Source organism: Cupressus sempervirens, chromosome 4 (assembly GCF_028749045.1).
Source record: "Cupressus sempervirens isolate cs-2001-9-10 chromosome 4, ASM2874904v1, whole genome shotgun sequence".
Taxonomy (NCBI): domain Eukaryota; kingdom Viridiplantae; phylum Streptophyta; class Pinopsida; order Cupressales; family Cupressaceae; genus Cupressus; species Cupressus sempervirens.
Window position 1 is genome coordinate 622,582,810 of NC_143121.1, and position 24,618 is coordinate 622,607,427.

General features: G+C 35.1%; 1 protein-coding gene across 1 annotated transcript; it reads right to left on the reverse strand.

Annotated features, from left to right (window-relative positions):
- Positions 1-20,603: 20,603 nt before the first annotated feature.
- On the reverse strand, positions 20,604-24,291 carry LOC149562759 (uncharacterized). The gene is made up of 2 exons (XM_089826179.1): positions 21,238-24,291; positions 20,604-21,147 (listed from the first exon to the last, which is right to left on the reverse strand). The coding sequence occupies exons 1-2, from the start codon at positions 24,236-24,238 to the stop codon at positions 20,801-20,803; spliced, it is 3,348 nt and encodes a 1,115-aa protein (XP_089682305.1). The 5' UTR covers positions 24,239-24,291; the 3' UTR covers positions 20,604-20,800.
- Positions 24,292-24,618: the final 327 nt, after the last annotated feature.

Genomic DNA, 24,618 nt, shown 5'->3' on the forward strand with positions numbered 1-24,618 from the left:
CTATTTTATATTCAAAACAAAGAGATTAGATACTTGTTATGAGTTACATAGATCTTTATATTTTTGTGAAAAGGATTAAAATGGATAAATTTAATTCATAACATTTCATTACATAGGTCACTTCATATGGATATACAAAATGTATCTCTTAACACCTATCACCGTCAATATAAGTGCATCTTGGTAGTTTTTAGCATGCTTAAATTTATCTTAATATAAGGCATATATGTATATATGAAATCATGTGAACTTATCCACCATCATGAACTAATCCTTATTGAGTTTGAGTGAATGTTAATATGACCCATCTTGAGAAATTATGCATCATCACCAAACTCAAGAACCTTATTGTATTGTTCTATGTATTCCATAGTTCATGTAATTATACAACTTTCACTTAGTTGACTAACAATTATATGTCAATCTTATATATGCCCTCTCCTTTTCCTCTCTCCTTCGTCTCTTTTTTGAAAATGATGAATGGGGATGAAAATAGAGAGAAAGGGAGGAGCTTCAAGACAACATGATTTTTTACATTTTTTGGTTTTCTAACTTTAGAAGTTAAAAAATTTAGTTTTTTTTGTGCGATGAATTTTAAAAAAATCCTTTTACTTAATTTTAATGTGCTTTATTTTTATTGTTTTACCTAATGCTGATGTTTATGTTTTCTACTTAAATTTTATGATTTTGAATTCAAATTGAGCCTATAGTTTATGTTTTCGATATCAGTTCAACCTATGATTTATGTTTATGTTTATAGTTTACCTATTCTGAATTTTATACACTAAATTTGTTAAAAGAAAACTATGTTTAAAGTAAATACAATGAGAATCTAATTACTAGTATAAAACTAATAATGATGGAAAAAAATAGACCTAACTTTTGTGTAAAAAATAGAAAATAATGAAATAAAATTATAGGAAAAAAATAGACATACCTAGAATAGAGTTAAAATTAGCTAGGGTGTTGGTAGGGCTCTCAAAGATGTGCTCCCATCTCTCAGATATTGCTATCCCAAAACTGAAACATTGAAAATGACAAAAAAATGCTAAAAAATTAGTTTATAAGATTTTACAAATTGGGCATCTGATTAGGTTTGGTTGCCCAATCTGTACAAAAAAATTGAGCACTTAATTTTTATAATGAATTGGGTAATCAGACCTAATCAGGTGCCCAGTTCTTAAAAATTAAGTGCCTGATTCTGAAGAAGTCTTAATCCGCAAATCAAACTTTTGTAGAATTAAGATTCATCTTCCTGCTCTTACCCAAATTTTGTTCGTTAAAATCAATCCTATCATGCATGTATTTGGTAGGAACTATGCTTCTTTAAAGCTCTTGTTAAGATCAATTATAATCATCATAGATTCTTATCTTTTAAATTCTCAAATTGATATCAAGCTTTAGAAATATTTAGTCTTCTCATTTACCACATGTCCAATATTCTAACCAATAAGGATTACTTTAATAATTTTTTAAAATAGAGTTTTGTCCTTTTATTCTCATGAATATGTAGTTGCGGAGTACATACCACATGTGTGCCATGAAGAATTGTGTTTTTTATAGGCTCCTACTACTAGAATGACATGATGTAAATACTTGAGCTGCAAGATCTTGATTGCAAACTCCAATTGATTGGTTACACTTTGACTTCAAGAATGATATTATGAAAATTTAATGTTGAAACTCAAACATCTTCTTATATTAAATCTCAATCAATGAAAAATCACCTTCTTTCATGGGCATATCCTTTGGAATATATAAAATCATATCATAACATGAAATATCAACTCATGTGTGCATGCAATCACAAATATGATCTTATCAACTCACTTACATTGCAATCATGCACCATAATTACATTTTCAAACTTTAACCACACATGTGCATTCATCTACAAAACCACCTCATACTGATAACCTCTTGTTGTTACCTTTTGACATCAATAAAAAAAATACCAAACTAAATGAAATTTTGAAGAAAAATAAATTCCAATATAGGAGTTGGAGTTTACAATGAAGTTTCAATTCACAAGCTAAGAATCATTTGCAAAAATACTACATGCCACATAGAGAAATCAAGAAATATTATTTTCTATATGTAAATTGAGAATTTTGCACTTATTGTGTAGAATGGAGTGAGATTAAAATTAGATGAATTTTATTATTCATAGATGAATTTTTTTTAGCATCATAATTCACATCTATATTGAATTTAATTCTCACCTCGATCTTATTTAGTGTTCCTATCATCCCATGCTTGATATGTTTGATCAATCTCCATTCTCATTTAATTTTGGCTTCTCCCTAGAGTTTTTAAATCCCTGGTCCTAATTTTGGCCTATATTGGGAGCTATAGCTCCTCACAGGTAACTTGTTTCCTGATATGCGGCTCCAAATTCAAATCCCTCAATGGTTAGCTTGCTTGAGTGAAAATTTTAAACATGTGATAGATCTCTCTAAAATTAACAAATTGATTTGTTAGGACATTGAAAAAAAAATTTTATCCTCCCCCACTTTACACATCAATTCAATTCAATTTTATCTCTCTCAATTGCAATTTCAAGTTCAAGCACTCAAGTCATTAAGAGAGAGATTAATCATCTGATGTAATGAAGATAATGTGTAATTTTCAGATCTATAAATATCTGATAGCATCTATAATCTTCCTTTCCTAAAGTCAATTTTTGAAGCTCAACATAAGCATCTTCATGAATATATCAAAAAAAGCATTTCCTTTGAAGGTATAAATAAATTAACTTCAAATTTATCATCCACTACCTAAAAACATGCTTTATTTACATTTAACGTTCATGGTTAATTTCAAAACTAGAATTTGACTAAGAAAATCTCATTTTTATCCAATATTTTATCTTTTTTAAGTCCAATAATATGTGGTAGGCATGTGGAGAAAGGTACACACTAATAAGTAAACTAAAACAATTGAGTTGACTAACTATTTGTATCCCAAGCTTAATATATATAAATATTCATCATTTGGTGTTATATTTATGCTTAAGTGGTATGAATTTGTATTCTTAAAGGAAATTCATTTTTACAAGACATGAAGAAATCCATAAAATTGTCATTCAAATTCCACCAATCAAGTAAATTGTGTCTCTTGTATCTCATCATATACAAGTAGTTAGATGGATAGTGATCCTAGTTGTATTGATGACCTCGTACCTATAAACATGATATAGATCTAAAAATGTTGGATATGTAGCTAATAACATTACATCATAGATTAAGTCAGGATTAATGATTAAAGTCAAGTAGTAAAGTCAAATAAAAAGGGAATGTGCACACATAGAATAGGGTTAAGCAATGAGCATACAATTTGGTTTGTGTGAATCTAGACATGGACTACATAAAAAAGTTATTCTTATTTTTTGACATAGTTAAATTAGACTCTTGTAAACAACTATGCACTATGAAATAGGAAAACACACAATGGATATTGTTGTTATTATTTTACATGTAAATATTTATTTATTGTTTTCTCCAAAATACATAATATCATTTACATGTTTCATGAATATTATATTATTTTTAAGAAGGAAAGAAATAAAAAATAATTCAAAAATATATTTCATTTAAAATTTTGTAATTAATATTGATTTTTCAACACTTAAACATTTTATTATAAGAAATATAGAAATATTAAAAAATGTTCATAGGAAAAATGATAATTTTAGATATAAAGTTTTGTAATTCTCTCTCTTTATCTATCCATGCATCTATCTATCTATCTATCTATCTATCTATTTGTCTTTTTGTCTATCTACACTAAAAATAATGAAAAAAAACTATAAAAAGCCTTACAATTGAAATTTATAATCAACACATTTTTAGACTACTATAAGATAAAAAGAGTAGAACTGCTAGAAAGTAAGAGTTGTGCTTCTTCAAAAAAAAAAAATATATATTTGTAGACTACCTCCTCAAATATCAATAAACTAGATATAGCGCCAATACAAATAACTCTTAATTTAAAGGAGAATAATATATTCCTAGAGTATTTCCTTAAATAGTATCATAATCAAGTTGTTCAATACAAATAACTCTTAATTTAAAGGAGAAGTTTGAAAATAAGAAAAGGAAAATTCTCTAGGGGAAGGATTACTAATTATGAGATATTGACACCTAAGGATTGCTAATTTATGTGCCCCAAAATTCTGTTCATTGAAATCAATCATATCTTGCATTTATTTGGTAGGAACTATGCTACTTTACAGCTCTTGTTAAGATCAATTATAATCATCATAGGCTCTTATCTTTTAAATTCTCAAACTCATATTGAGCTTTAGAAATCTTTAGTCTTCTCATTTATCATGCATCCAATATTAAAAACAATAAGGATTACTTTAATAATTTGTAAAAAATAGTGTTTTAGATTAACGTAAAAACAAGTTTTGAAGGGGACCCGAAACCCTTAACAGAAAAGTAAAAGATAAACCATGAAGCACTACCAGGTTTTACAAGGACCTAAAACTTGCAATTTAATAGTTACAAAATCAGGTTTTACAGGGACTTGAAACCACAAAAAAGGACCATAACATGAACCCAAGTTTTACAAGGACCTGGAATCTAGTTTTAACAATAGACAAAACCCAGTTAAAATAACCAAGATCAGTGACCAAATACCAAGACCACTACAAAAATAGAGACCAGATACCAATGACACTACTAACTGCTATTGTAGCTCTTTAATCATTTTCACCACCTCTTTGCCTACCTCCATAGTGCTATGGATGGTATTAGCAGCTGAAATGTCCCTTTACTAGTTTTGTATGATATTTCCAACCTCTAATCAGATCTTTAAGATCAAACAACCAATATTTTAAAGATCCACCAATTTCTCAATAAACCCCAAATCGGGTATGCCAGAAATAGTGCCAAAAGCTTCACAACTTCACCTATTATTAATAAATCTGAAAGTGGATATTTTTACAGAAATTTTAGCAGCATAACAGCCTATAAAATGAAATTTATAGATCTATATAACATGAACACAATAGCTCCTAAATGGAGGACAAAAACAATGCTCATCGGGCTCCCAAAAATAGCACAAAATAGCCCAGAATCACCATAGAAACTTAATAATCTATCACAGAAGTATAATCATATTCAAATACATATTTTCAACTCTATTTTAATATTTAAAAGTCTGATATACAGTAGCAACCCAAACTGATATGAAATACTCAACCGGAAAGACCAAACTCTTACAAAAAACACACCCGAAAAATCACAAATCTGCATTGTTCAGCACAAAGGCAAACTCTGCATGAGCATGCACATGGAATGGCTTCAAACTCCCATCCTTAGCCTTCCTAGAAACTTGCAAAATCCCATTCTTGGGTCTCCCTGGAAACTTGCAAACTCCTGTTCTTGGGCCTCCTTCTCCACAGGTTTGGCAGCCTCTAAAGAATAACAAAGAAATGAGCAAAAATCAAGTTCTGGAATGAGCCCAAAATGCCTCCAAAAACCTTAAAAGAGGGCATAACCCTAACTCACATCCAAGAGGGGTTAATAAAACATATTTTAATAATAATTTTCATTTATTAGTCCATTCGCTTCCAAAGATTATCCCCCTTTTTTGAAACTTCACCTTTTTGGGCCTGCTTGCCTTAGCAAAGATTATTATTTTTAATTATTTGAAAAGGGGACATGACAAGTCCTCCCCTCCCAAATATTGCTTGTCCTCAAGAAATGGCTAAACAATAAACCAATCAATCCACCTGGATCCCAAATGTAGTCATGAACTATACTACTGCCAATTGAAACAAGCTCCTACAATATCCTCTGCAATATGACCAAGAGGAATCCATAATCAAAATGACAATTACAGCTCAACCAAACTCCAAAATCACCACTGCCACAGTCAGAAACCCATGAGAGACAAACTCTTAGAACATCAAAACCCAAGTAAAGTGGACAAATCAAACTACCAACACAATAAATACCATCAACGCATCCCACTGGCCTATACGGAATGTACAATCCAACTCTGCAACAATGGTGAACGCTCTCAAATAAAATTGTACCAAGTATGGAGAATCCACACACTGTACAACTCCTGCAGTCAACACAACTTTGCAAATCACCGGCCACTATCTCATAACCATAACTCCCATGCACTGCTGATGGTGAAAAGACATTACAAGATAAAGAGTAAGAAATGGAACCCAAACCAAATTTTCCATGAACAAGAGATATAGCCCATTGTGACTGACTACCAGCTAAGCTAGGAGATGTCATAGCCAAAGTAGTAGAATCAGTAACAAAAACTTCTGAAGCATCACTCCCAAACTCCTACTCTAAGTCATGTATTATCAAGCTGTCAACTGTAGAACCTATCACCATGTCATGCCTATCACAACTCTCATCCTGGGGCGTCAAACTGTCCCATAACTAATGAAAAGCACTAGGAACCAAAGTACATCTTTGTATCATCATCTCATCAACATTATCATTAAAGGTAAATTGATGAGTGTACCTCACAGTGTAATGCTGATAGAATGCGCCAATCTCAGTTAGTGGCTCAGACTGTAATCCAGATGAAACTAAGTGCAATTGATCATTAACCATGTTGGAACTGACTACTACCTCCAAAGATATCACCAAGGGAGTAGTATTACTAGCAAGAACCATGCCAACTACCGACTCACCAACATCATACATGATCTTTGATACATCTCTAGTCTCCATGCCATCAGTACTAGAGGCCACCACCATGTCAGACATACAACAATCTACTACAACACCCAACTCAACTGAACCTGACTCTAGTGGGAATGAACCTGATATGCCAATGTTAGTATCAAGGATGGATATATCCCCATCTCCACTGTCTCTGACAATCTCGGCCATGGACATCCTCGGATCACCAAACACCATAGCTTGTGACTGTATAGAATCAGGTAAAGACTATAGTCACTCTAACTCCATGGTCACCTTAGCCAAATGAAGCAGTGACTCCTTGAAAGCCAACTGTGTACTCTCAAGAATCTCAGAAGTCACCTCAAGCTGCTCAGTAAGCTCACTCACCTCATCTTCCTTGGACAACAATGCATCATATGATGTACTACCCCACTCCATAAGATAATCTCTGTTAGCTGCCAATTGCATATAATCATGTCTTAGAATTTGGATAGCCTCCCATAAAGAGTGGAACTCTGTCAAGGAAAGATAACTGCCTCCCTACTCATCACTAGTAGGAGAACCCCATCCATAAACTGCTAACAATTGACAAGCAGCATCGAAATGTTGGCAAGTGATAGCAATGTCTCGCTCACTAACTCTCAACTGATTAGACACATGATGGCACTGGCTTGACTGTCTCCTACAAACCTCCTCTGATGCACTGTCTAAAGGAGTATCCTCAAAATTACTAGTCTCTAGAGTATTACCATCCATATCCTGTGAATCAACTCTAAAGCTCATATCAACAAATGGAGTATCAAAAACTATAGCACTGTTGTCCAACTCCTCTGTACCCAAGGAAACTAAGTCTTCAAAACTGCCTACTGCATCCTCCTGGATGTCATCAATGCCAATATGATCCTGGGACTCATCTGTACACACTGCCAAATATGAAAGATCATCAACACATTCCAGCAAGTATGGTCGACTAGATATATGAACAAAGCCCAACACCAGTGTATAAAAACTAATACCAACATCGAACAAGCTACTAGCACAAGAAAAGACAACACCATGCAATCTGTTAATCAAATCCATGATAGTACCCAAACAAACACTGCTACCAAAAAGTGTTAAAGATCTCCAGTCAATTGAATCCCAAATGCCAATATAACAATCTCGAGTCCATATCTATAAACTAGAATCAGCTAGTAACTCAAACAAAATCCTCACTTGAGTAATATGACCAATACCAACTAACTCCACATACCTGTCTGACATTGTCCCTATATCCTGGATGTGAATGCAAGATGAACTCACAACATTATCAACAACCACATATGATCTACCATTCGCAGAAAGCTGAGTATCAGGAGTGCAAGATGAAACTAAACTCAACTCCATGCCATGCTTATCCCCATGTCTCTCCCAGTCTTGTAATGCCAATGGAGTATTCACCAAAGAAGCTCGAGTATCCTCAAGCTTGTGAGAAATCCTGTTAGCTTCCTCCTCTTTCCTCCTCAAGGCATCTGAATAGTCTCCGACAAGGCTAAGAAGATGGTCACGATCTGATAGAAGATGTAAATAACTCAACTTCATCGTTCCCATTCCTTCCCTAATCACTTGTAAGTCAACACAAGAAGACTTTTCCTGAACTCCCTTATGTCTACCCTGTAACTGAATCATCCAAATGTGATCCTCTATCATATCCTGCATCCTATCATGATGAGATAATGAAGTCACAATACTATCTTTGTTCATCTTTAGCTAGCTGAACAAATCATGTGAAGTACTACCTGCCTCAACCTCATGTGACGAAGCATCTAACTGTGCCTGGTACTCTTTCTCAGCAAAGTCATTAATGCTCAATGTCTGCTCATCTCTATTAGGTATCTCACCATCATGCACAACAACATCCTCATTATCATAATTTGAACCCACTATGCTGTAGTCACTACCTGTTGTAACTATACCATCCTGAATACCTGTGACATCACCCTTTGATGAGTTGTATACAATTGTCTCAATTTGAGTATCAAGTTGACCATTACTATCAATCTGCATAATATCCTTTCTCACTACCTCTTGTGGCAGAGTAGAATCTGAGACCTCAGCCTGGCTATAAGCTAGTTTCTCAAACTCCTCATGCAAGTTCTTGGTAATTGTGTCATTTGCCCTATGAGAAAATCTGCCAAATAGAAATCCAGTCAACTTATCCACCTTAGCTGGGTCGGACATGTCATTCATTATACGGTGGTGCTCAACCAACTATTTAGACATGTCATGGCTTATTTTCTTAAGTTTATCTCGAATGTCTAAATAACCATCCTTTCTACTGTTCTGACTCTAGATATCAATTGTCCAAGATCGTGTCCTCTGAGACTCTGTACTATACCTATCCATTATGGATAAAGTAGAGTGTAACCCCAATAGGTTATAACTTCTTCAAACACCAAGAACTAACATGCAGTTGATTAGAAGTAGCATGCAACCATAGATTTTGACATGCAGCTGATTAGAAGCAACATGCAACCACCAAATTCACCAAGAACTAACATGCAAATGATTAGAAGTAGCATGCAACCATAGATTTTGACATGCAACTGATTAGAAGCAACATGCAACCATAAATTATGACATGCAAGATTTGGGTAGTTGTCAAAACTGACATGCAAGATCTGGGTAGTTGTCAAAACTAACATGCAAGATCTGGGTAGTTGTCAAAACTGACATGCAAGATCTGGGTAGTTGTCAAAACTGACATGCAAACTTCTACAAACCCTCAAGCTGGCAAGATCATGGCTCTGATACCACTAAAATGTTCCTTTACTAGTTTTGTATGATATTTCCAACCTCTAATCAGATCTTTAAGATCAAACAACCAATATTTCAAAGATCCACCAATTTCTCAATAAACCCCAAATCGGGTATGCCAGAAATAGTGCCAAAAGCTTCACAGCTTCACCTATTATTAATAAATCTAAAAGTGGACATTTTTACAGAAATTTTAGCAGCATAACATCCTATAAAATGAAATTTCCAGATCTATATAACATGCACACAATAGCTCCCAAATGGAGGACAAAAACAATGCTCATCGGGCTCCCGAAAATAGCACAAAATAGCCCAGAATCACCATAGAAACTTAATAATCTATCACAGAAGTATAATCATATTCAAATACATATTTTCAGATCTATTTTAATATTTAAAAGTCTAATATACAGTAGCAACCCAAACTGATATGAAATACTCAACCGGAAACACCAAACTCTTACAAAAAACACACCCGAAAAACCACAAATCTGCACTGTTCAGCACAAAGGCAAACTCTGCATGAGCATGCACATGGAATGGCTTCAAACTCCCATCCTTAGCCTTCCTGGAAACCTACAAAGTCCCGCTCTTGGGTCTCCCTCGAAACCTGCAAACTCTCGTTCTTGGGTCTCCTTCTCCACAGGTTTGGCAGCCTCTGAAGAATAACAAAGAAATGAGCAAAAATCAAGTTCTGGAATGAGCCCAAAATGCCTCCAAAACCCTTAAAAGAGGGCATAACCCTAACTCACATCCAAGAGGGGTTAATAAAACATATTTTAATAATAATTTTCATTTATTAGTCCATTCACTTCCAAAGATTATCCCCCTTTGCTGAAACTTCACCTTTTTGGGCCTGCCTGCCTTAGCAAAGATTATTATTTCTAATTATTTGAAAAGGGGACATGACAGCAGAAAATCCCCCAATTACCTTGGCTGCCTTTTTCCTAGAGCTCTATCTAGTTCTTTTACTTGGTCCACCTAGAGACATGATTTCTTTATTCGTTTGCTTCCCTAAACTTGTAGCAGCTGCGAAAATGTTGGAAGTGGCCTACTCCATCTTATTGCCACTTTCTTTGATCAATAGACAAAGTTTGTGTTCATATTCCTTTAGTTTATTCAGTATATTACTAACCTGAACTTCCATCTAACTAATCTTTGCACGATCAATTTCTTGGTCCTGTTGCACCTTTTCCACTTTTCTTTTCAAACTCATTAATTCATTATACATCCATGAGTCATCTTGGAAAGAGGTATCAGATTTAAGCTTTGTAGTATGTAGGAAAGAAAGCATAGTATCCCTACCAATAGACTCATTCTTCTCCTTCCCCATTTCTTCCCTACTAGTAGACTCATCCTTATCTATCCTTGCATCTCCCCTCACATTCACAACATCCTTGTTAGTAAGGTCCTCCTTTTCCTTCACTATTTCTTCTTTTTCATCCTTCACTCCCTAGGAATACTCACTCTGATTAATTTCCTCTTCACCAACATTACTCGACCCTATTTTTTTCTTAGTGCTTTCTTCCTCCTCATCCTTACTAGTCTCACCCTTACTACTTTGGTAGCCTTCCAAAAATCTCTGACGTCCATATTCTCCTTCTCCAAATTTTTGTGATCATTATTATCCGAGTTATCAGACTCAATAATCCCTTCCACATTTTTCTGAAGGGTTTCTTGGGTTTCTTGCTTCAGACTCCTCCTTTTACCCCTAACCCCTTCCTCGCCCTTACTCTTCCTAGAGTAAGTTTTGCTAACAGAGCCCTTCTTTTACTTGGATGGAGGGGAAGACACAATAGCCTTATTTTTATAGTAATCCTCAATAAGTAAAATGAACCCTTCATGTAATATTGGACGAGACTCTTTTTTCCTATCAGCTTGCAAACTTTGGAGTAAAGAAAATCTCAAATAAAAAGGAAATGAGAGCCTATCCTTGTGCCTAAAGTGATTAAGGAGCACAAATTGAAATTTATGAACTTTCTTAGCTCTACCATCTAAAATAAAATACTCAAGGATACAAGAGAGCACATCCTACCAAATAACCTTTGATTTGACCCAGTTCATACAAATCACCATTCTTCTCCAGATTCTTTTCCTCCTCATCCATTTTGGGGAATTTCTTAAACTCAACATTTGAAATACTTGTTTCTTTACTAAACTTTATGCCTTCCTTAGGAAAACCCATTACCTCAGCTATGAAATCTTCAGTCAAATGCACAGTAACCCCATCTAGTGAAACCCTATCTTCAATCCAGTTTTTGAAGAATGCCTTTGTAACATTAGGTTTACATCCATGAAGGTGCTCCAGATAAGTGGTGACATTACCCTTCTATAGAATTTTCCAAACAGAAGCTTTGGCCTTCCATGCCTTACAATTTTTTAGCTCCCATTTTCTTGGTTCTTCACCCATTTCCAAAGACTTTGATTTATTGCAAAAATCCAAGGTCGAATGGACATGAAGAAATAATGATTTAATCAAGGACAATGTGTTCATTAAAACATCTAAGGCATGCAATAAAACATATACATGTGAAGCCAGGATAAAAATCACATTAATGTACTTCCTTGAGGAAAGAACACTAACATCTGTAACCCCACTTCCATATATCATTAAATTGCTAATCTTAGAAAATCTTTCCCTCCGTCGCATGAGTTGTATCATAATTAATAAGGGCTTTCAAATCGAAATTCTTGCTTAAGTCACCATGCCATGTCATCTTATACCCCCTTTGGACATCTTGGTTGGCAATCCAGTTAGCCACTGCATTGCCTTCACAGAAAGAATGAGATACAATTACTTTTTCAAATTTATTCATTAAAGATTTAATTATCATAACACTAGCTTCAATCAACCAAGTGATCAAATTTTTACCATTAATCATATTAACAATGTTTAAGGAATCTCCTTCCATCCAAAGGTTCTGAAAACTAGTTTCCATTGCTAACCTCATTGCATATAGAGTTGTAGTAGCCTTAGCTTTATGACTGTTAGAGATACCAATAGGTATATCAATAACATCTATTATATTACCTATATGATCTCTTAGAACTCCTCCACAACCTACTTTGCCCAAGTTTCCCTTAGCAGCACCATCAAAGTTCCCTTTAAGCCATCCAATAGGGGGAACCTTCCATCTAGTCATCAATCTTGGGTCTTCTTTCTTCATATTAAAACCTTTGGATAACATTGTATTGTCAATTTGAAAATATTTATCACATCTTCTCTGAGACTTAAAATTTTCCTTTATTGCCCTGACAATATTTTGGCCAAGCACCCACCATGGTAATTCTTTATTTCTAAATATTCTATTATTTCTTTCTTTCTAGATACCCCACTATTGATGCGGAAGAGTAATCTTCCATAGGAAATCAACATCAGTATCCTTAGATAGATAGCTCCAACTTTTAAAACAAAGTTCAACATTATTTTGATGAACCCAAGTAATGTTCCAATAATTGAGAATAGGGTTCCATACTTGTTGACTATAAGAATAGTTTAAAAACAAATGATCTCTATCTTCAAAATCTCCTTTACATAGACTACACATGTTAACCATATTACTGCCTCCTTTTTGCAAATTATCCTGAGTGAGAATTTTGTTTTGAAGTAAGATCCAATAAAAGATATTTATTTTTGGTATGAGACCCTTTATCCAAGCTTTTGTCCATAAAGGTTGATTACCTTTCTCCTTAGATTTAAAAATAGAGGAAACTTTAAATTGGCCTCTAGGATCAACACTCCATATCATCTTATCCTCCTGATGGGGATACAAAGAAAATGCATTCAACATAATCTAGATATTATGAAAACCCCGGTCAACATCAACAAGGTTAACCCAACTATCGTTATATACCAATAATGTCCCATAAAAGTCCCATACAATTATTTGCATCTGTCAACATGGGTTTCATCCTTAAAGTCCTCAATGAGGGGATGATCCATTAACTAAGTATCTTCCCAAAATCTTACCTTCTGCCAATTTCCAATTTTCCATGAACAACCTTTGCTTAAGGTACTCTTAGTTCCCTACAAAGCCCCCCAAATAGAAGAAGGGGAGAGAACATCAAGAGATGATAGAAAATATTATAATGAATTGGCATTAAAAAGATACTTATGTTTCCATATAGTACTCCATTCCTTATTATCATGATAAACTCTCCAACCTTGTTTGGCTAAAAGAGCTCTATTCATACTTCGTATTGACTTGATTCCCAATCCACCTTCCTTGATAGGCTTACAAATTTGATCCTAGGCTATCAGAGCCATTCCCTTCCTTTCCTCAGTTCCAAACTAGAGAAAATTTCTTTGAACTTTATCAATAGTATCTACAATTTTACTGGTATTCTAAAAAGACTTAAAGCATAAGTAGGGATGCTTTGGAGACAAGCTTTAAGGAGGGTAATTCTACCAGCTTGACTCAAAAGGTTACCCTTCTAGCTTGCCAATTTCTTGTTAAATTTCTTTATGAGATCTTCCCAAAAAGAATCATGAGCTTTTGGTCCCAAAGGGAGACCCAAATAAACACAAGGAAAAGATCCTATTGAGCACCCTAGAATTTTGGCAATTTTGTTTTGTCTTGGAACAGGGGTATTAATAACAAAAATAGAGAGCTCTTATTCCAATTTACTAACTGACCTGAAGCATAAGAGTACAAATTAAGGGCTTACTTAAGATTTCTAGCTTCCTTGACTTCAAATTTACCCATGTAAATGCTATCATCAAAAAATTGACCATGAGAACAAGTAAGAGGTTGAGAAGAAGGTTGCAAACCTTTAATATCCCCTTGCAAAACCAATTTCCTAATATATCTCCCCAAGCAATCAGCCATAATAATAAAAAGAATAGGGGATAAAGGATCCGCCAATCTCAATCCTCTAGAAGGACTAAAAAAATTAGTAGAACATCCATTCACTAAGACAGCTATAGAAGTAGTAGAGATCAACTAAGAAATAGCTCTTACAATCTTATGATTAAACTCAAAGGCCTATAAAATCTTAACAAGAAAGGCCCATTCAACTCTATCATAGGCTTTCACAATATCAATTTTCATGATAAAACCATAATTATTTGAGCATGATAAAGAATGAAAATTCTCATGAGCAACAATGACAAAATTAAGAATTTGCCTACCTAGGATAAAACCATTTTGTTGAATATAAATAAGAGATGGAAACACCAGAAGCAACCTGGATGTGAGGACTTTTGAAATAATCTTGTAAAAGGAATTACAGAGACTAATATGCCTAAATTGGTTTGGAGAATCAGCCCCAATCTTTTTAGGAATAAGACATAGGAAAGTAGAATTGATTTCCTTTAGCATTCTTTTTTCCCCAAAAAATTCCTTAACAACATCACAAACATCTCTTCCAACCAACTTCCATGCCTTCTGGGAAAAGAACATGGGAAAACCATTTGGTCGTAGAGAATTATCCTGTCCTAAGGAGCAAATAGCTTTTAAGATCTCCTCTTCCTTAGGAATGAAACCTAATAATTTATTCTATTCCTGAGTAATTAAAGAAGGAATCACCTTTAAAAGTTTAGCCTAGTGAGCAGGATCAATGTTAGGGTCAGCTGTCATTAAAGAAGAGAAGAAGGAGACCATTTCTTCTGAAATATCATTTTCCTTAGTAATCTTCAAATCACCCTTTTAAAGATATGAGATATGAGTTTTAGCTCTATGCTTCAGAGTAGAAAGATGGAAAAACCTAGTATTCTTATCTCCTTCATTTAGTTAGATCAATTTGGATCTTTGCCTCCAATAGATTTCCTCTTTAGTAACAATGTCATTATATTCTACCAATTTTTCATTCTCTTCTCTTACAAGGTTAGAAGTATATCCTTCCTTCTATATCTTGTCTTGGATATTTTGGAGATCCTCCTTAATACTTGCTTTACTCTAAAAAATATTACCAAAATGTCTTTTATTCCATATTTTAACCTCCTTTTTAACATTTCTTAATTTTGAGGCCACTCTAAAAAGAGTAGTTCCTTCAACATCTATATTCCACCATTCAGCCAATTTACTTTCAAACTATGGATGCTGCATCCACATTTTTTCAAACCTAAAAGGAAAGTTTTTCTTGAGATTTATCTTATCAATAGAAAAAATCAAACATAAATAATCTGACCCAATTTTGTAAAGAACTTCCAGTTTGCAAATAAAATCTTTAGTACAATCAAGAGAAATAAGAGCTCTATCCAATTGAGCCTAAATGCTATCATTACCTAGCCTCTTATTACTCTAGGTAAACTCAATTCCATGAAGATCCATATCCATTAAACCCTCCTTGTTAGTGAAGTCCATAAGATCTAGTCTTCCTTCTAGCTAACTCTCATTACCTCCCTTTTTTTCATGGTCATAAAGAAGAACATCAAAGTCCCCCATGAAGATCCATCAACCAAAGTAATCTTTACTCTTTATATGAGAAAGAGTGTCCCATACCTTTTTCCTAAGATTCTTTATATTTGGAGCATACATATTAACAATATACCAATCATTATTTTGATCAATGCTAGTAATCTCAACCACCATGAAATGTTTACTAGCATTCAAAACAGTTCTTGAGTAGTAGGATTTCTTCCATAACATCAGAGTTCCCCTGAAGCTCCTTCTGAACTGCTTGCTTTTAAACAATAATCTTTAAAAGATTTAATTTGTTCAGCTTTCTCCTTTTCCATCTTTGTTTCTTGTAGTAACAAAAAATCTAGTTTATGCTCTCTAACAAAATTTCTAACAACATCAAGTTTATGACTACTATTCAAACCCCTAATATTACAAGTAATAATCTTCATATCTTTTTGTGAGGTGTAAAATCCAAAATAGTTGCCTGTCTTCCATCAACAATATTCTACATACTTTTCATTTCTCTAGTTCTCCTAGAAGATTGCCTTCTAGGTTTCTCTGGAGTGCCAACATTTGGTTTCACCTTGGCTTGTTGCTCCAATTTGCTAGTACCACGAGTCTCCACTCCTTTAGGAACTGTATTACTCTTCTTTTTTGTCTTTTTCCTTTGAGTCAGTTTATGTTTGAAATCCTTACCTTCCTCCTTTATCTCCTCAAGTTCAAAATCATTCCTAAAGGGAACAATTTCTTTACACACAGGTGTCTCGAGAGACTTAGGAGTGCCATTCTGATTTTCAATCAATTGGAGATTTTGGGAATCTTTAACACCATCAATTTATTAGAGTTGAATAGAATTTCCCCCTCCTCTAATTTATCCATCTCAACTAGATCTTCCCATTTTGCATCAATCTTCTGATAAATTACTAGTTGTTTCATCATATCCACCATATTCTCTATATTTTGCTCAGGTGAAGCAAAGTCAAGCATCATCCCAATCCCCAGATTTTCAAAGCTCAAATTTTATTTCAAAGTTGAATTTGACATTTTACCAGTACCCTGAAATTCCAAGTTCAATTTATCCTTCACATCTTTTGTATGAGTAACTTTAGGTTTCCAAACTTTCTTCTAGAATTTTACTTCTTTCTTTTTATCTTCCTTTTTAGTCTTAGGATTGTTCTTGCCTTTATTAGGAAATTTTTTCACCCAATGGCCTTGTTTTTTATAGGCAAAACAAGTATTTGGAAGATCTTCATATATAATTTCCTACATTCTTTTCCCCATCTTTGAAATTAGTTCCACTTTTTCTTGGAGGTGATTCAAGTTTGCCACTTTCACATATAATCTGGCACTCTGAAGTTTAGATTTCAAGGCCGCTACATGATCCATAGCAACTAGTTCCCCAAAGAAGCTAGCAATTCCTTTAAAGATATCTTCATGCCAAAATTCTAAAGGAAGGTCAGGAAGTCTAACCTAGATCAGTGTAGTTAAGAAGAAAGCATTAGATAGATCCATATTTGGCTCCCATTTTTTAATAGTGAGAGTACTTTTTCCAAATGACCATGGACCTCCACAGAGAACCATATTCATATCTTCTGTACAATTTAAAACAAATGAGAAGAATCCATTCAACATAGGGGCTATATCGACTTGACCACGAATAACCCATTTCCATTTAATCATTTTTTTCAAAGTTTCTATATTTGGTCTAGCCCCCATAAATTTTCCCACAAGAGTAAACTCCATAGAAGATACAGAGAAATCAACAATTGGGTCTGAAATAAAAATTTGGAACTCACCTTTCTCCTAGCAAGATTTTGATGTGACTGGAGGGAAGGATGATTTTCCACCAAGTTTCCTACCAAATAGGGAATACCATGTCCTTTGATCACTAAACCCTTTCCATGACCCTTCTGATTTCCTCTCAATGATTTCCTCTCAATATTGACCTCCACATTCTCTGAAGGATTCTTTTCATTCTCGAATACATGACTAGGCATGTGATTTGTAGTGAAAGAATCCAAAGAAAGCTCTTGAACCCTACAACTAGTGGTACCAACATCCATAGTTTTTTAGTATTAGCCAAAATATCCTCAATTCTTCCTTCTATCCCATCAGCTTTTGCCAAATTTTTCTCGATTCATCCTTCTGTCACACTAGGATCAGTACCTCCTACCAGATTCTCCCCTACCAATTTCCTACCTTGTAGGGAGCCAGCCAATTCAAAAACACTTAGAGCAGCAACCATTTGGATAAATACATTTTTTTTTTAAAATAGTGTTTTGTCCTTTTATTCTCTTAAATATGTAGTTGCAGAGTACATGCCACAATTTGTGCCATGAAGAGTTGTGTTTTTTACAAGCTCCTACTACTAGAATGACATGATGTAAATACTTGAGTTGCAAGATCTTGACTGTGAATTCCAATTGATTGGTTACACTTTGATGTTAAAAAATAGTGTTTTGTCCTCTTATTCTCTTGAATATGTAGTTGTGGAGTACATGCCACATTTGAGCCATGATGAGTTGTGTTTTTTATAGGCTCCTACTACTAGAATGACATGATGCAAATACTTGAGTTGCAAGACCTTGACTACAAATTCCAATTGATTGGTTGCACTTTGACTTCAAGAATGACATTATGAAAATGTTCTGTTGAAACTCAAACATGTTCTTATATTAAATATCAATCAATTCTAACTCACCTTCTTTCATGGGCATATCCTTTGGAATATATAAAATCATATCACGAAATGAAATATCAAATCATATGTTCATGTAGTCACAAATATGATCTTATTAACTCACTTACATTGCAAATATTCACCATAATCACATTTTCAAACTTCAACCACACATGTTCATTCATCTATAAAACCACCTCATATTGATAACCTCTTTTTGTTACCTTTTGAGATCAATTAAAAAAATACCAAAGTAAATTAAATTTTGAAGAAAAATAAATTCCATTATAGGAGTTTACAATGAAATTTCAATTCACAAGCTAAGAATCATTTGCAAAAACACTACTTGCCACACAGAGAAATCAAGGAATATGATTTTCTCTATACAAATTGAGAATTTTGTACTTATTGTGTAGAATGGGGTGAGATAAAAAATTGGATGAGTTCTATTATTCATAGATGAATTATTTTTTAGCATCATAATTCACATCAATATCTAATTTAATTCTCACATTGGTCTTATTTAGTGTTCCTATCATCCCATACTTGATATGTTTGATCTATTTCTATTATCATTTAATTTTGGCTTCTCCCTAGATTTTTAAAATTCTTGGTCCTCATTTTGGCCTATATTAGGGGCTATAGGTCCTCATGAGCAACTTGTTTCCTAATATGCGGCTCCAAATTTAAATCCCTCAAAGGTTAGCTTGCTTGAGTGACAAATTTAAGCATGTGATATATCACTTTAAAATGAACAATTTGATTTGTTCAATTCAATTTTATCTCTCAATTGCAATTTCAAGTTCAAACATTGAAGTCCTCAAGAGAGAGGTAAAAGCATCTGATGCAATGAAGATAATGTGTAATTTTTAGATCTATAAATATATGATAGCATCTATAATCTTCCTTTCCTAAAGTCAACTCTTGAAGCTCAACATAAGCATCTTCATGAGTATTTCAACAATAGCATTTCCTTTGAAGGTATAAATAATTTAACTTCAAATCTATCCTCCACTACATAACAACATGCTTTATTTACATTTAATGTTCATGATTAATTTCAAAACTAGTGTTTGATTAAGAAAATCTCATTTTTATGCAATATTTTATCTTTTTTTGTGTCCAAGAATATGTGGTAGGCATGTGGAGAAAGGCACACACTAATAAGTAAACTAAAATAATTGAGTTGACTAACTATTTGTATCCCAAGCTTAATATATATAAATATTCATCATTTGGTGTTATATTTATGCTGAAATGGTATGAATTTGCATTCTTAAAGGAAATTAATTTTTACAAGACATGAAGAAATCCATAAAATTGTCATTCAAATTTCACCAATCAAGTAAATTATGTCTCTTGTATTTCATCATATACAAGTACTTAGATGGATGGTGATCCTAGTTGTATTAATGACCTCGTACCTATAAACATGAGATAGATCTAACAAGGTTGGATAAGTAGCTAATAACATTACATTATAGATTAAGTCAAGTAGTAAATTCAAATAAAGAGGGAACATGCACACACAAAGCATAGGGATAAGCAATGAGCATCCAATTAGGTTTATGTGAATCTAGACATGGAAACCTAACTACATAAAAAAGGTATTCATTTTTTGTTACATAGTTAAATTAGACTCTTGTAAAAAACTAGACACTATGAAACAGGAAAACACACCATAGATATTGTTGTTATTATTTTACATGTAAATATTTATTTATTGCCTTCTCCAAAATACATAATATCATTTACATCTTTGATGGATATTATATTATTTTTCAGAAAGAAAGAAATAACAAAAAATTGAAAACTACATTTCATTTAAAATTCTGTAATTAATATTGATTTTTCAACACTTAATATTTTATTATTACAAAATGAATACAAAAAATGATAATTTTAGATATAAATTTTGTAATTCTTTTTGTCTCTTTAGCTATCTATGTATCTATGTATCTGTTTTTTTGTCTATTTACAATGAAAACAATGAAAAATAAGAAAGTTAACTTACATTTGAAAATTGTAATTTAACATATTTTTAGACTACTATAAGATAAAAAGAGTAGAACTGCTGGAGAGTAAGAGTTGTGGTTCTTCAGAGAGAGAGAGAGAGAGAGCTTCCTTAAATATCAGTTTACTAGGTATATCATAATAAAGTTGCGTAAATACAAATAAACTCTTAATTTAAAGGAGAAGTTCGAAAATAACCAAAGAAAATGTCATTCCAAAATAATGTTGTTATTAGAATAGTCATTCCTATTCCTAATATGCATTCCTATGCTTGCAACCAAACGAACCCTAAACATAGACATATCCTATTCTAATACTGTTGGAGATGGAGAGGAAAGAAAGTCGACTACTCTTCGCATGGAAGGCCTCTCTCTTGGAGAAGGTCGAGTGCACAGCAGTGAAATCTCAAACACACTCTCGATTTCATCTCCCCATTTTTCGTAATCATTTAGGAGACTTGGGTCTATTAAATCCTTGATAGTTTGTCCCTTATTCTTTTTCATAACAGCAGCCCATTCAGCCAAACCTCTGCATTCTCCTCCCCCCTCTTCCGCATCCACGACGGCTGCTTTGCCAGTGAGAAGTTCCAGCAGCACAACTCCAAAGCTGAACACATCTTGCTTCGGGGAAGACCCAACTCCGTACCCGCATTCTACAGCAAGTCAAACGAGAAATTATTATTAATAATACAAACCGAAACCCATGACAAAATTCATAAAAAAAAAAAAAACAGTGTGGAGACCTGGAGACATATAGCCATGAGTGCCAACATAAACAGAGGAGGTGCCGCTTTGGCCGTCCGAATAGATCAGTTTGGCCAGACCAAAGTCAGCCACATGTGGTACGCCGTCGTCGTCCAGCAAAATGTTGGCAGATTTGAGGTCGCGGTGTACAATTGGTGGTGTGCAATCGTGATGCAGATATTTGAGAGCCTGGGCAACTCCCAAAGCGATATTGAGTCGAATCTTCCACCCCAGGATTTGTGATTTGAGTGCCTCCTCCAGAGAACCTTTTGCCATGTATTCGAAGAGCAGAACGTCCATTTTGGCCCTGCAACCATACACGAACCCAAGCAAGCGTACAATGTTTCTGTGGCGAACGAACTTGAGAGCTTCTATTTCACGCATTAGACTACTTTCCCCTTCCTCCTGCAATCGCAAAACCTTTGCAGCGATCGCCAGGCCGTTCTCGGCTTCCCTCAGAAGGACCTTGTACACTCTGCCGAAGCTACCCGCGCCGATTAGATATCTATCACTGAAATCCTCCGTGGCGTTCAAGATTTCCTCATATGTAATCCACTGCTTATAACCTCGCGCAAGCTCCACCGCCACTTTGCTGAACGAACCATTAAGTGCGTCCTCCTCTTCGTTCAGTTGTTCAGCCTTGCTGCGATAATATATAAGACCTATTATCACAAGCGTAACAGCAACCAATCCGGTAATAACAATCCCTATGATGCTGTCTGTCTGCAATATACTCTTGTGATTGCCGGTATTATTACTGATTTTAGGACAGGAATTGGAAGTGGGTGGACCGCACAGGGCTTCGTTACCATCGAAGGATTTTGCAGTACCCCTAGAGAAAGCTTTCGCAGTAGGAATTCGGCCAACAAATCGATTGAATGAGAAATTGAAATTGGAAAGACATACCAATCTTGACAGAGCCGATGGTAACTGGCCAGACAGTCGATTGCTAGAGACGTCTAATGATGCAAGCAGGAGTAGATTTCCGATCGCCGGTGTAAGAGAACCAGATAACTGGTTGTGGGAGACGTGTAATGATTCTAGAATCACCATATTTCCGATCTCTGGTGGAAGAGAACCAGATAGCCGGTTGTTACTGAGATCCAAACCAGTTGACAGATGCACCAGCTTTCCTATCTCCCTCGGAATCGATCCCTCTAGCCGGTTTCGGGATAGGTCGAGCTCTATCAAACTGGAGCAATCTCCCAGCGACACAGGAATAGTTCCGGTCAAACTGTTTGATCCTAACTTTAAGATGAGCATGTAGGAAAAGTTGCTGCCGAAATTCTGTGGAATAGCACCTTCAAGTAAGTTTCCGCCGAGATCAAGCCATTCTAAATTATTGAGAGTACCGGCTTGAGAAGGAATTTTGCCGCTGAGTTTGTTATTGCTCAAATTGAGCCTGCCCAGGTTTGTGAGATCCCCAATTTGAGGAGGAATAGATCCAACCAGAGAATTACCACAGACAATGAGATTAGTGAGGTTCTTTAGTAGCCCAATCTCAGCGGGTATTTCTCCACTAATGTTGTTGAAGGACAACTCGAGGTAAACCAGACCTGCCACTTTTGACACATCTGAAGGGATGTGGCCGCTGAAGTTGTTATTTTGAACCCGGACTCTTGTCAATGAAACACAATCCTTCAAAAGCAGGGTGATATTTCCTTCTATAGAATTGTTGAAAAGAGTCAATGTGGAAAGTTGCTTGCCCTTGCATAGTCCAGGAGGGTATTCTCCACTTAGTCGGTTGTCACAGGCATCCAGGACAACCAGATCGCTATAATTCCCGAGTGATGCAGGTAACTGACCTTCCAATCTGTTTGTACACATTAACAGTTCTGTGAGATTTGGAAGAAAACCAATTCCTTCCGGCAAATTGCCGCTGAATAGGTTTTCTGCAATATATAAGAATTGTAAGCTTGTAAGATTTCCCAAGAAGGCAGGAATGGTGCCGGAGAGACTATTAGTCAAAAGGCTTAGAAAGATCAAACTTTTCAACTTGCCCATTTCCACCGGCACGCTTCCAACAATCTTGTTCACAGATACATCTATCTCTTGCAGCGTCGACACGTTGCCTAATTCAGGGGGAATACGCCCGGAAAGACGATTATCATACAGATAGAGATACTGGAGGCGACTGAGAAGCCCAAACTCTCTTGGAATGGGACCTCGTAAATTGTTTTTGTAAGCAGCAAACAATAACAGGGCCCTGCAATTCCCAATGCTTGGAGGGATAAAACCATTCAATTGGTTATCAAAAATCTCCAACTCTTGCAGCCTTTTCAATTTGCCGATTTCCCACGGGATTGTTCCTTTGAGATTGGAGGCGGCAAAGTTGACGTAGGTAAGCTTCGTGCAGTTGCCAATTTCAGGCGGCAAGGAGCTCATAAACCGATTTTGTGATGCTCCTAAAAGTTGAAGATTCGCAAGCTTACCAAGAGAGGCAGGGACTTCTCCAGAGAGATTGTTTTGATATAAATAAAGCTCTGACAGATTTGACAACTCTCCCAGCTCTGGAAGAATGAGACCAGATATATTATTTAAACTGAGGTCAAGTAAAGTAAGCAAGCTGCAGTTCACCAAAGTTGAGGGCATGACGCCACTGAGAAAGTTAACGGCGAGATTGAGGTGCTGAAGACGAGTACAGTTCCCCAATTCAGGAGGAAGATGCCCGGTTAATCTGTTGTCTGAAATGTCGAGCTCCTCCAATCGGCTAAGCTTCCCAATCATAGAAGAAAGGCGACCAGATAGGTTTAGGCTGGGAAGAGCGAGGGAAATAACATTCCGGGACGTCAATGATGATGTGCACTTGACGCCTGTCCACTTACAGAAATCAGACGAAGCAGAAGCGTTAGACCAGTCTGGCAGAAAATCTGTGGCTGCATCGCCCTTTAGCGACTGCTTTATCTGTAAAAGTATGTCGCCGTCTGAAAGCGCATAGATACTGCTAATCAGCAAAGCTACAACACAGAAGTGCAGACATTGAGCAGCTGAAAGATTCATTGTGAAGAGAAATGTAATCACGTCAGAAGGGGTTGTGACTTGGCTACACGAGAATGTGCTTAACTAGTTATAATGTAAAGGTCGACTGGCGGTTGAAAAACTGTGGGTACACTGCAGCAGAGCGGAATTATTGACCCCAAAATTTAGATTTAAAAATGTTGACCTACTTTCCAAAATTGAAGATTTATTTAGCCATAGGCTATTTGTGAATTTTGTTTTCTGAAATTGAATTTCTGATAGAAATGTTGTCACTAGCACTTGCACCTATAAGAGGTTCAAGGGATAAGCTCATAGAGTATTTCACGGATCTTAATTCCATTGATATTAAAAACATAACATTTCTAATAAGAATTTGTTAAAAGTACAACAATAAGAAAATA

Excerpts from the sequence above, each read along its gene's own strand:
- LOC149562759 (XM_089826179.1), bottom strand. The coding sequence starts at position 24,238 with ATGAATCTTTCAGCTGCTCAATGTCTGCACTTCTGTGTTGTAGCTTTG. Across the intron at positions 21,148-21,237 it reads TCATGGCTATATGTCTCCAG|AATGCGGGTACGGAGTTGGG; the intron begins GTCTCCACACTG and ends GACTTGCTGTAG.